Here is a 13,731-nt window from a genome sequence, read left to right as displayed (position 1 = left end):
CTCTCACTCCCACTCAATACGTCCATAGATTGCAATCTTAAATAACTTCGATATTTTAAAGCAAATTACTGGCATGTAGCATTTTCGAACTAAAAATTGGAATATAACTACATATCGTTGTATTTGTACTTATTAATTTGATTGCGAAGGAATCTTAGTCACCGTTGCTCGCATCTATTGATTTGTATATCCCCGGATTTCTGTGTTCATACATACGTAGTCAGATTAAATGGATACTGCATTTTGTTGCATCGACTAGCGCTAAATTCCGGGGGTAAACGACACGGAACGTCATAGCTGCTCAGGATTATTTTTGAAACGTGTTCATATTATCTCATTATCCGAGGACGTATATACTCGAAAACCAGCGGCGGAAGTAGCGTGGAAAATGGAACAGGTAGCAATTTAATAACCTTCGCACTCGACTTGTTAATATTTATCACTTGCGCGTGTTTTAGTCTTAAATGTAAGATAGCCACGCTTCATGTAGTTGCAATGAAAATTGCATCTCAATATTGCGTTGCACACTGGTTGCGTATATGTCAGAAGTATAGGTCTATTTCAATTTATAGGTTAGGAACGCAATACTATAGGCTTGAATTGGATGAAAATTTCACTTTTGTTAGTTACAGTTTAAATAATTCCAATTACACAGTCTACACTATTCAGAGTTTCGATTCCTTGAATTCATAGTTCATTTCACTATTTTGTGTTATTAAGTTGTTCCCATTTTTATGATTAACTTTTAAACAAGGTGATAATCATGCAACCGATTATAACTATCCTGATTACTATCATTTCAGGATATCAAATCAAAGATCGACGAAGCATGTCGAACGGCTGAAGAATTTACCAAATTATATTATAAAGCCATTGATAAACAGAGATATGTAAGTTGGCATTTCGTAATTATTTAAAACATTATGGTTTGACCTGAGACAATGCTTCCTAATGTTGCATATAGAAACTCTCTGAAAGCTTTGTACAAATCTTCCTTAATTGAATTTGTATTTCTTTTATGGAAAAAAGATTTATTTATCTTAATACAATGATACAATCAAATTGCGGCTGTTCATTTTGGTTGCAGATGATATCAAAATTGTACCTAGACACGGGGATCTTAATTTGGAATGGAAATGGCATTGTAGCTAAAGATCAAATTCAAAAATTTTGGATGGACCTCCCAGCCTCTGATCACTCGACCACGACACTTGATGCTCAACCTGTTACTGGTAAATACATATATTTCAAAATAGCAGTATACTCAAATTGCAATAGAAAGCCTTTAGTTAAACATGTCTGATGCCATACTTTTATTTTATCAATTAACAGGTGCAGCAGTTGGAAACCAGCCAACATTTCTAATAAAAGTTAGCGGCCAAGTCAAGTTCCAAGATAAACCTTCAAAACCATTTAATCAAAATTTTCTAATCACCGCAGTGGGAGACAAATGGAAAATCGTTAGTGATTGTTTCAGAGTACAAGAAGCTCTGGACAGCACTACGTAGGAATTGAAATACTAGTAAAATAAACTTGACTGTTCGCAAACCGTAGTATTTGGCATGACTAAATAAAGCTAGGTCTAATATTCCTAATTTAAATTATACCTAGTTTATACATTGCACTTGTCAAATTTTGACATAGCAAAACAGCGGATACAGGATTATCATTTAATTGTAAGCCGTTCGTCATTTTTTACATAATGAGCAGAATTAATCAAGTGTAACAAATTCCCGAGACAATGCATTGAATAATTACATTTTATAATTACCTATTTAAAAATTAAATTTGCTATAAATAAAGTTGCTATTAATGAAATTCATTTCCAGTTATTCTATGATATTTAGAATTTGGTTTTTCGGCATACATAATGATAAATTAACAACTCTTACAATTTGGTATTTATTTTTATTCTTATATATGTCAATGTATAAAGGATTATTAAAATTTTTTTAAAGTGTCTGTCGGCGGATCAGATGTTGGTCATTTTTTTTTTTAACAGGGATAATTTCATGGAAAAATTATAAAATAAATATACATATAAATAATCATAAATTTACTATAATACATTATTATATAAGACATTGATTTTCATATCTCTCAATAATACAACGTCATTCAAGTGTAATTTCAATGACTTAGGAATAATATTTGAAACGATTTTTATTTATTAATTTTTTTTTCTTGCGAATAAGTTGAGCATAATTCTTCGATTAAAAAAAGAAAACAAAAAAATTGAAAAATTGGGTAAGTTTATCACAGGTATAAATAATATAATTAAACTGGGAGAGGGAACCGAAGTATTATTCTTATATGGAATAATGTTACGGCGTTGATTGATGCATTCAAACATCAATCACATTATGGGATGATAATAGGCAGTGTCATAAAAAAATTAGTATAATCTGACCAATTCAAAACAATTTTTTTCGAACCAAGAGTACTATTGCATTCCTCATAATTTGGAAGAACATTTGTTTCTATTCCCCTGATGAAAATTACAGCACGTTTACACTAAGGTCCTGTATAATTGTATTTAAATTGATTTCCAGATAATTTATATGCCTAGGCATCGAATTAATATAGCCATTGTTATATGTATACTTATACAATTGTTCTATACAAATACAAAAGTGTTATATTGTCCCACGGTACACATAAAATGACTTAACAAGTATCTTCCGTATTTATAATAATCTAGTCTAAAATCTCGCATATAATAGTCTAAGCGATATTCACGTATGTGTATAAAAGTTACATGTAAAATGGGATGGTTTATGATCATAGGTAATCAGCAACCTAAGTATTAAAAAAAAATTTCTTTAAAATAACTAATACCTAGCAGTATTTAATGGCTTTGGTCCGAATTATGTTTAATAACGTTCTATTTGTGTTTCCTATATTTAACCTGCGATATGGTATCCTTTTTTCACTCTATCAACAGTTTGAAATGTTGAATTTTAAATTCGGACCACACAGAAAATGCGTGCATATTTTTCAACTTTGTGTTTACTCTTCGGAATAGACATTTGTAAAGAATAATAAATTCGAATCAATACTGAGATAAAATTAAAACAATAAGAAATCGATTTCTTCTCGGAGACAATGAATGAAATCACTTACGTGAAACTAGTATGAGACGCTCATTAGAAGTAAATAGGAACGAATATAATAGAGAACAATTCATCTCAAACGTTGGGCTTTGAAAATTATCTTATCGGATCTTTGAGTTTTGGATTCAGAGAAATATTAATTTCCCTTGAATAATACTTGGTACAGATGATTATTATTTATTGTTGTAAAATTAATAAATTTTAAGATTTATTCACATTAGTTAATATTCGATGTCGCGAAATAAATCGCGGTTTCTGCTTATCAGGAGGAGAATTAGTCCATGTATGGACAACATTACTAGTGACTTAGATACGCCGTCAAGTCAATCAATACAATAGTCCTCTCTCTTGTTGACCTCACGCAAAAATGATAAAAGAACTGGTTTAAACAACGTATTTGATTTCTTTGCTATCAATATCTTTATCTTTGCACTGTGTTCAGTACATCTTTTATCGTGTTCTGTACTTCACCAAGAAGTCTTGAATTCTCTGTCACGTTTCGCGTACCAGCAGCTCTCAATTGCCTGGCTTGTAATTCAAGCCGAGTAAGTAAGTCACGAAATTGAAACCTTGCTTGCGGTGCTATAACAATATCGGTAAGGTTCGCACATTTTCCGTGTAGAAGTCCAACTTTGTCAGAAAGTTGTAGCCAATTGGCTATTACAATAGTCGGGCTTCCTTTTAAATTTAGTATACTGGATTCAATAGCGTTTGATATTTCCAATACATTATTCTTAACACTTTTAGAGTCGTTGCTTTGCTTGCACGTTTCCTCTTCGGAAGGTAATGAAAATTTATTACAATTTGGTGTTGCGTAAATTGAAGAACCGAAATGCTTGCTGGTGGATACCAAGGGTTTTGCTGGTTTGGCAGGAACAACAGGTTTTTCAATGTCTGTTGATGACGTCGGTGGCCAGACTCTGGGGTCTCCCTTGCTGGTTGAACTGCGTGTTGAAGCCGCACTGTGATCTTCAGGAGAATCCTCACCAGGATCTATATCTTGCCTGCTACCACCCTTGGTACTCAATTTAGGACTAAGCGCTTGATTATCGCCAGATGCTTCTTTGTTTTCCCACAACTTCTTTAAACTACTTATGCTCCCAGTACTTCGTCGTTTGTCATCCATTTGATCGTCAGTTATTGATTCTGCAACAGATTCCACCAACATGCTCCCACCCATTTCGTCGGAACGTTTACTCTTTTCATCAGACTTATCAGCATTATCTACTTTTCTCAGTCTTGCTTTGAAATCAATTATCTGCCCTTCGACAACCTCGTCCTTTTGAGAATTACTTCTTTTGTCAACTTTTTTCAATTTGAAACCAACGTTTCCTGCGTTCAAAATGCCCTCTGTAATTGGTGACGATACACGCGTGTCCTTGTAGGTACCATATTTTTCCGTCGAACTCCGCGAATTTACTACGCGATCGTGCACGCTGCCTGGTGCTTCAACATTTTTTGGAGTAGTAGTCGCGTATTCGTTCTGTAGGTTCTGTCTGTTGGTGTCCATGCTAAAACTTGCACATAGTTCAGAAAGCAATTGAGACGCAGGATCTAATGGTGCCGAAGACGAGTTATTCGGATTGTTAGTTTTTTTTGTCGGATTACCATACTTCATGTCTGCACTTTGTTTAATCTCGTTGATTAACTTTAGTTCTAACATTTCCTTCATTCCCGGCTTTGAAATGAATGTATCAACGCTATCTTCGGCCAAAGGAAGAGGTGGAGGTGGTGGTGGTGGAGGAGGCGCTTCTTCAGGTGGGGAAATGGAACTAATAGCTTCCATTTTGAAACTAGAGGATTCTTTAGTTTTAAACGTACCTTTCTTCTCTTCCGCTGGTTTGCCTGCATTGGAACCTAGGTCGCTAGAAGGCTCTCTGCGCCTTAAACTGACACCAAATCTGGAGCTGGCTTCTCTCACTGACGGCTCTGTATTCCTAACGTCGTTATTTCTTTCATCGGGGTCTTCGTTCGAGTCATCCTTAGATTTTCGCTCGTTGTTTGCTTTTCTTATACCGATAGGTGAACCAGCTATTTTTGCGTGTGACGTGTCACTTCCGGGAGATGCGCTCACTGGTGGTAATAAGTCGCAAGGATTGCTTGTGCTGAACATGTCGCAAGGCGGTGGTGGCAAGTCTAAAGGTGGTGGTGGGAATTCCAAGTCCGCAAGTGTTGGTTGAACTGCTCTTGAGGGACTAGCAGTTCTAAAAGAAGAAGTATTTGGGGCTCGAAATGTTCTGAAACCTACGCCTTCAGAATTAGTCTTACGAGCTGTAACCGCCCTACTCCGAGGAGAGCTGGGAGGCTGATAGGTGCTAACGACACCGCTGGAAGAATTGCTGCGAGTCATTTGTGGCTGATTGCGTAAATTGTTTTGGCGTGGGGAGAGTGAGCGATGTTGAGGAGTGTCCAATGAATTAGCAATTTCATGCTGCTCGATCGATGTAGCTAAAGCAGTCGACGCAACGACTCCTTCCTGATTTGATGGAATTCCGCTCTGTCGCAGAGATTCCAAGTACGCCCCAATCCGTGCACCCTTAGGTAAAGTGCCGTATCGATTAATTGCCCTTTTAACATTTTGCACCTCCAGAGCTCCTACTTGCACTAGCTGTAACAAATTCCAAACGTTAAACTTAAGATTGTACGATTGAAAAAATTATTCAAGCAGTGCTGTGTGCATTTACCGTTCGTTTTTGCATACGTAGCAATGTAAAGTATAAAACGAATAACGTGTTATTCACATTTATTAGATTGCGACAAACGGTCACAAAGCAAAGAAAAAAAATGAAACGAAATACATATAATTAAAGATTGTTGTACTCGTATAACAATTTATGCTAACACAAGTATCTTCTCACTAAAGAAATTACACCACTTGATGAAATTCTTTTCTGCGACAAAGAGCTTTAGACTGAGATAGCATTTACCTATACCACGCAACATCTATTATACCTTCTGTGGTAGGGTGTCCTTAGATGGGTACGGTCGTGTTTTTATTTGTTTCTGATTGCTCTGTGCGTTGGTTAAAGGTTCTGGCGAGGTTGATGGCTGTGGAACATAATTATGCTCCGCCGTTTCCTGTGATCCATCTCCATCATCGTCTGCTTCACAACCTCCTGTGGTAATAGACTGTGTAGCCATTGTCACAAGATCTCGTGTGATACCTGAGTTGTCATTCAATAAAAAAAAAAAATAAGGTATACTATATATTGGGAATGTCTGTGATATTTGGTTAAAGTTTGGGTACTGTGAAAGCGTTTTATGCGTCTGATGTGCCTTCTGGATAACAGTCCTGAATTTTGAACTCAATTTATTAGCTGATTTGACAATAGTCAGGATCTACTTCTCACGATTTACCATATTTCGTGCAAGAGCACTTCATGTCGGGTGACAAGTATTAATTTTCAGATGAAAGTATGCGATATTTAGCCATGCAAGTAGCAACAATATTTTATGAAAATATTATCACACACATGAAATTTTCGCGTTTCATTTAATTAGGTATAAATTCATCTGTAGTAAGAATTCATGCTAAATGATTCATTATTGACACCCGCTTTAATTGTAAGCTTTGTCCGTTTTCATTCAGGTCATTCTCCCTATATTGTATACAAAAACAGGACGATATGTTGCTGTAAATGCCAATCTGAAATAATTATTATATTTTCATTTATAAGAAGCAAATTGAAAATATATCAGAGCTACGAAGATGCTAAACATTCATTAAATCGCACTGATATGACACTTCGGTGGCAATCTAAATGTATAAATGTAAAAAAATTATGTTATGCCTGAATACCTATAGCTATTATAGAATAGGCAGCAAATCGATGATACTCTTGTAATAACTTCTGTATAGATTACATTATTACATATGCATTGCGATTGGTAAACTCATGTAACACTGCTTGATATTTACGATGAAACTGCTTTTTTGATTTAATGTGCCGATGACAAGAAAAAAAAAATACAAAATAACTGAAGTTTCTACTGTTGATGGAAAATAAATAACCAAATCGAGTATACTGCAACAGAAATTAGATTGCAGATGCATAAGAAAAAAAGTGGAGAATAGAAACTCGACTGTGAATGTAAAGAACGGAAAACTGAAAATTAATTTTTATTGAAAATATCAATTACGAAAATCGGCAAAAATAAAAACATTTGTAAAACTTTAGTACATAAAATTTTACTGCCGGTGGACAGAAATGAAACACCTTCAAAATATTTTATGTCTGACAAATGTTTAATTTAATATATATGTGTGTGTGCATATATATATATGTGTGCATAATATATACCACTGTACAAAATTGTACAAAGGTACTACAATTATGTTTAATTGTTCATGTAATTTATGATGGGAAAGTCTATATGAATATATAAATATGTATGGACGCACAAGGTATGCTAGCTGAATCATACGTGTCGAATATACGCAAGATATAAAAACTCAGTAAATATTCGATTGCGTGGTATTGTGATATTGTATTTACAATAACAAATGCTCAAACTGTCATCCCAATATTGAGCGTGATATGTTCTTGTAATGAAACGAATGTTGAAAAGAATTTGATGAAACTTTTACACTGGTTAAATGAGCAAATAAAGTAAGTCGAATGTCATTGTACATCAATTTAGGCTCAAAGCAAATACGACTATAGAAAAGCAGTAGTACGTAAATACTTCTACACCGAAATTATTGTTAGTGTCAATCACATGCAAACTTGTCAAGTTACCTAAATGTTACATAGATATAGTACCAGTGTTTCATCTTTTTGTTTTAAATATATAATGGGAATGTTTAATAAGATATACATATGTAAAACAAAGCTTGTAATTCTTACTTCAATTTATCCATGTTACCCAATTTCTGGAGAATGACCCATCTACTGTTAGGTTTATCTGCTAGTGATGATTGGAATGCGAAATAAAAAAATTAAAATAAAATAACACAAGAATAGCAATTTAAGCAGAACGTGCATACATCATTACGCTTAATCATTGTAATTGAATACCTTCAAAAATCTTATCAATACCATTTAGATCTGTGCCGTCATCAAGCGTAACTGTCCCCAACTCCGTATTTTGTTGATCTTGCTCTTGATACGCTGAGTCACGAAAAGAACTACACGAAGACAACAAGCTGTAACATAGCGAAATAAAGTGTATAAAGAAGTGAGTACAATAACGAATATGGATACATAATAGCAGTTGTGTTCAAAATATATTTACATCAGAGGCGTTTCAATATACCTGGTGCGTTTCGGCGGCGCTGGTGCCTGTTTCCCTTTTTTATTTGTGGAACGGCGCATTTGTACAATATTACTATTACTTTTGCTTGACAAACCTCCCATGAATGTACTTAGCTTGTTGACTGACGCATTATCTGAAACCAGGTAAAGACTTCAGACCAAGAAATACGCTTGTATGACTCTGATTTTGTAAAATAAGAAACAAAACTTACAAGCCAGTTGTCAATGGAGTATGTCTGGTGGGTGAATTTCAAACTCACCTTGAATCAAACTTGAGGAAGATAATTGATCTGTGACAAGAACCAGTCCATGAATGTTTCCGGTACTTCCAGTCTGAGATTTTTTGTAGGAAAGTAATGGGATTTCACCGCCTCCTTGCAGCTGCTTCTCTACCTCTAAACAGCATCATGAAATAATATTATTACTTTCTTTAATTTTACCATATGTAAAACAATATTTAGTTGACAATGACTCATGTTAAAATTCAATTACTAATACAAGATGCGCAAAGTGATCGAATGTTATCGTTTCAACACAAGAGACTGAAATATGATTTCATGTTTTACAGTTATTACCCTCTGTAATGCTTGATTCTTGAAACATATTTTCCAGAGAATGATGTATCTCCTTAAAGGATGGACGTTCTGAAGCAGACCATTTCCAGCACTGCCTCATCAATTCGTACACTTTCGGTGGGCAGCCGGGTGGACATTCCATGCGATAGCCTTTTTCCAGCATGTGGTAAACATCGGTTAAATCGACACCTGGATATGGAGACATTCCGTAGGTTGCTATTTCCCACAGTAATATTCCAAAAGCCCACACGTCTGACTGCGCATGGAAAAAAATACACAAAAATTTTCATAAAATTCACTCAAATATACAAACTACCGACCGTATGATTTATACATATTTTTTATTCAATGGTCAAACAAAAATACACATCAACAAAAATATGAATAATTACGTACTTTTGTTGAAAATTTGTTGTAAGCTAATCCTTCTGGAGCAGTCCATTTAATCGGGAATTTCGCACCTGCATGGGCTGTATAAGTGTCGTCTCTCATAAGTCGAGCTAAACCGAAGTCTGCAACTTTCACTAGATGATTTTCTCCAACTAAGCAGTTGCGTGCAGCTAAATCCCTAGTTGACCAAATTCAACCATGTGTATAAAATGCTAAGATTTATTAAGGGCTTGAAGATTGTATTGAGGGTAAGGCCATGAGGTTTTTTACCTGTGAATGAAGTTCCTACTTTCCAAGTAGCTCATACCGCTGGCTATCTGTGTAGCCATGTGCATTAGGACAACAGCATTGATTTGGTGTTTACTCTCGTTTCGTAAATAGTCGAGAAGGTTTCCCTTGCTCATAAATTCAGTAATTATATAAAATGGGGGCTCTCGCGTACAGACACCTATCAACTGTACCAAGTTTCGATGTTTCATCTCTTTCATTATCGCCGCTTCTTCCAAAAAGTCTTTCAATGCCATTGTGTCCTCCTGGAGAATGGCAAAAGTGTATTTTACGTTATGGAAATATTACAAAATTTTACTAAAAGTAACAACGCAGTGATAAAGCACTTTACATCTCACCTTCAGCGTTTTCACTGCGACTGTCATGTTATATCTTTTCCATAATGCCTCGTATACATCGCCATATTGGCCCCCGCCTAATTTATGCTTCATTACTATGTCTGTCCGATTAATTTCCCACTCGTCTGGTTCTAAAATTTTTACAAATAGCAATTAGAGTTTGACATAGTACGAATCCAAATGTTTACAGATTACGCTCACACATAATCAATGACTTGGATAACTTTGTTGGTAATAATTGAAGATACTTTAGCCCGTGCCTTTGTATCTTACCTGGACTTAGTGGGAAAACGGTAGGTTTGTTGCGCTTGGGGGCTGGATAAAGTAGCTGAGTAATCAGACCATCGGCCAGCATGGAATGATGATGAACCAACTCAGCTAACGTATTGAATTTACTCTCCGTTGTAACAAACATCTAGAACAGTAGTTTGTTTGAAATTTGAATTTACCATAAGATGATGTCTACGAGATATGTTATTATACTAGAGTTATTACCGACCTTTCCTTCACTGTCTTCATTTATTCTGTAATGATAAACGCGCCCTTCATATCGTAATGAAATACTTCGTTGCCCAGGACTGCTCTCTGATTCTCTAACTAAGAAACTTCCGTTTATACCCGAACTGAGCAGATACTCTGCAGCATTTCTTGATATTCGCCCATGGTACCACGAATGTTTTTCCAGCGAATTCACGGGGGTTACGTAATTTGAAGGAACCCAGCCAACTTGGCCTGTACTGGAGTGGGCTTCACACCATTCTCCACTCTTGTTGTAACTTGATATACGAACTTGTTCCCCTATATAAATATATTTCCAATAGTAACTTCAGAATACAGTTTCTTTTTTCATTTTGAAACTACAATTTGAAATTAAATTAAATCTCCTCAAGTCAAGAGTATAATGTATGCAATGACGAGGTTACAGTACCCAAGTGAAGAAATAATTGATACTGTAGATGGAATGGAAAAAAATCCCAGAAATTACCTTTTTTAAGGCTAAGTTGATTTTCACCACCAGCTTGGAAGTCATATAACGCTACAAATAATTGCGGATCATCTTCTTCTTGAGCCAGAAGATTTTCTTTGCTTGTCCATCTACAATCAAGGGTAAGTAAACAGTTTCTCATATTATGTTCATCGAAGCACATATGGCAACTCGTCATTTTTTAGGGCTGGATGATGATTGTTTTAAATTTGAAAATTATTTGAAAATATGTTCTATTCAAATGAAATTAAGCCCATGCATTGAAATATCCAAATTTTGGTTAATATAATATTTCCTCATATTATGTTGTGTTGCATTGGGAACAATATATTGAAATTATAATTTGCAATATATTTTACCGATTAGCAGCTTCCAGAAGTCCTGTAGTAGTGACGCTACTATGCTGCTGCAGGCTGGACTGTTGGGAAAGTGATTGAGAACTTGAACCGCTAGGTGGATCTCCTTCAGGTAAGGCTGGTATATGAGGTAGAGGTCTACTCTGTAGTAATGCCTCTGAAAATGTATGATCATCAGTCACATCTTGCTTCAAGACAAGCAACGTTAGATCTAGAATATCGGTATGAGTAATTGAATAACAGAAGTCAAATGAATTTAACCGCCTTTTTTTCAATGCAAGTATACATAGACTCAAACGATAAATGAATGATATCATTAATTACATATTTTCAGTTAAAAAACAAAGAAAATGCATTTTGTGAAGGATATTGATGCAATATTGCAAGTTTGTAATTTGTGAATATTCCCGTTTCTCTAACTTTCCAATGGTTTGAAAAGATCTGAACTTTGTTCGATTTTGTTTGTTTTCCAACAGTCTTATAATAAACTGATCATTCTAACAAGGACATATTATAGTTCAGCACAATTTGTTCCTGAATCAGAATTAAATACTGCTTCTCAAAAAATTTGTACAGCTCAGAATTAAGGGCAAAATCTACTGTAATTTTGTTCCGATAAATTCAACTTTAAAAGAAATGATCTGCGACACGGACAAATGCAAATAAAGAATTCATTACTGATTATTCGGACCACATACATTAGAACTAGTTGCAGGAAATGAACAGCTACTGTTCACTGATAATAAAGAATATTCTATTCATAATCGTTGCATTGCAAATTTTGTTAATCAGAATCAAAAAACTTTGATAAAGAAATATCTAACACAGAGTTAAAAATAACTGCAAAAGGAAGTCATATAACACGATTCACACCGTTTCTCGTTTGTTTTGCTTCATGTTGTATTAAATATAGCTGTGTATGACAAACTAAATTCCATTGTAACAAATGAGTACATTTTTTTTTCCAAGTAATCGATTCTATTAATATAAAATTCTTATAAGTATAGAAGTTCAATTGAAAAATTTAATTCTGTGTAAATAAACCCGAATAAGGAAATTCGAAGGTGGACATAAATTAACACACTGTGTCGAGGAATGGAAGATAATATCGAAATTTGTACAATTACATTGGCTCTGGATTGACTATAATGAAATAGTAGCAGTAAATCAGAGATGAATTCATTCTGTATCGTTGTGATTTTATCTGCGAGGAACTTCATTGCGAGTCTCTATTCCATGTTTCATTTGGCAAACAAATGGATAAAATAATTGTATTCGAAATTGGACTTATGCAATGTGTGATATTAGTACATAACGTTGTGATGAGATGAAGGTTGTCAATGAAAACGGAAAAGGTAAGGAAAAAAGAAGGAAAGAGTAACAATGAGTGCGTGTAGGAAGTGCGATTGAATGAAATGAGAAGAAAAATGAAACTGTTAAAACAGGAAAAAGGGAGGGGTAGAGTCTTACAATGAAAATGGAGATCAGCTTACCGCTGTGTTCCGTAAAAATGTTCGATCCAATGAGCCTGGATTCCTTCGGGTTTCTGGGCTGTTTCCGAGTTTGTCGTACGGCAGACCCGGTGGGAATCACTCTATCCTTAGTCTGTTGAGCACCCATAGTTCCTCGGTTAACATACCCTTATATTCTGCCCCGGCTGAAAGTACGCCGAGGTCAACTGCTTCGCGCATCAACCTCCAGGAGCACTTGATACATTTACATTATACGGGAGTTTGTGAATAGTTTAAACAAGAACTGAACCGCGAACTGCTTCCTCCCCGTGCTCGCTCACATTTTTACATGTCAATTAGATATCACAGACCGTTCGCCATGTTTGACAGCTTTGACGTCGATTATTTAGTTTGTCAGTGCATTAATGCGGGGCAGCACGGTGACGAACTGGAGGTGGTGCAGCCAGGGAGTAAAATGTGCAACTGCTTCGATATGTTGTTATGAATGAGATAGAACTCGGATTAATCAAAACCAGGGTTGAAGCAGTCGACTTTGCATCTACGATAAGCGGTATCGATTCTCTACACGGGATCAAACACGCTGACAAAATATTGAACAGCAAATCTCGCATTACTGGCAACAATAAAAATTACTTTCATTTTAATACAGATATAATCACGATACGATGTGCAGTAGTAGTACGAGAAAAGACTGCCATCCCAGTCGCCAGTTTTTTATTTCATCCGAGCATTCGACCCTCTCCAGATGGGGCGACAAAGCGACTGAGGAGCCAAAAGCGAGCCGGTCGACGTACCAAGTTCGACCAATGAGGAGTCGACAAATTTTAACGCTATCGATTGATGCGTTGAGGGTTTAATGACCGAAATCGTAATCGATTTTACACTCCGAAGAATTGTTATTACTCCAATCACGGTTTACCGTCGAAATAAATCGACGACGTATGTACGCATCTATGTAT

The 13,731-nt window shown here is 35.6% G+C and overlaps 2 protein-coding genes across 5 annotated transcripts; one reads left to right on the top strand and one right to left on the bottom strand.

The window, feature by feature from the left end:
• The first annotated feature begins 6 nt into the window (after positions 1–6).
• On the top strand, positions 7–3,466 carry LOC124174626 (NTF2-related export protein). The gene is made up of 4 exons (XM_046553925.1): positions 7–397; positions 804–890; positions 1,088–1,232; positions 1,333–3,466. The coding sequence occupies exons 1-4, from the start codon at positions 389–391 to the stop codon at positions 1,506–1,508; spliced, it is 417 nt and encodes a 138-aa protein (XP_046409881.1). The 5' UTR covers positions 7–388; the 3' UTR covers positions 1,509–3,466.
• LOC124174601 (tyrosine-protein kinase Abl) lies at positions 2,438–13,514 on the bottom strand. Of its 4 annotated transcripts, none has more exons than XM_046553843.1 (14): positions 12,794–13,514; positions 11,304–11,457; positions 10,945–11,054; positions 10,459–10,757; positions 10,233–10,374; positions 9,960–10,090; positions 9,604–9,866; positions 9,340–9,511; positions 8,944–9,199; positions 8,629–8,763; positions 8,349–8,502; positions 8,132–8,259; positions 6,066–6,277; positions 2,438–5,721 (listed from the first exon to the last, which is right to left on the bottom strand). In XM_046553843.1, exons 1-14 carry the CDS (start codon positions 12,918–12,920, stop codon positions 3,535–3,537), a joined length of 4,470 nt encoding a protein of 1,489 aa, XP_046409799.1. In that variant the 5' UTR covers positions 12,921–13,514; the 3' UTR covers positions 2,438–3,534. The 4 variants fall into 4 exon arrangements, with proteins under 4 accessions (XP_046409799.1, XP_046409801.1, XP_046409800.1 ...); XM_046553845.1 differs by having other exon boundaries at positions 8,153–8,259; positions 12,794–13,513; XM_046553844.1 differs by having other exon boundaries at positions 8,370–8,502; positions 12,794–13,513.
• Between the last annotated feature and the right edge of the window lie 217 nt (positions 13,515–13,731).

This window comes from Neodiprion fabricii, chromosome 2 (assembly GCF_021155785.1).
Source record: "Neodiprion fabricii isolate iyNeoFabr1 chromosome 2, iyNeoFabr1.1, whole genome shotgun sequence".
NCBI lineage: Eukaryota > Metazoa > Arthropoda > Insecta > Hymenoptera > Diprionidae > Neodiprion > Neodiprion fabricii.
Note: the sequence above shows the minus strand (reverse complement) of the source record. Positions and strands in the feature narration are given on the sequence as shown.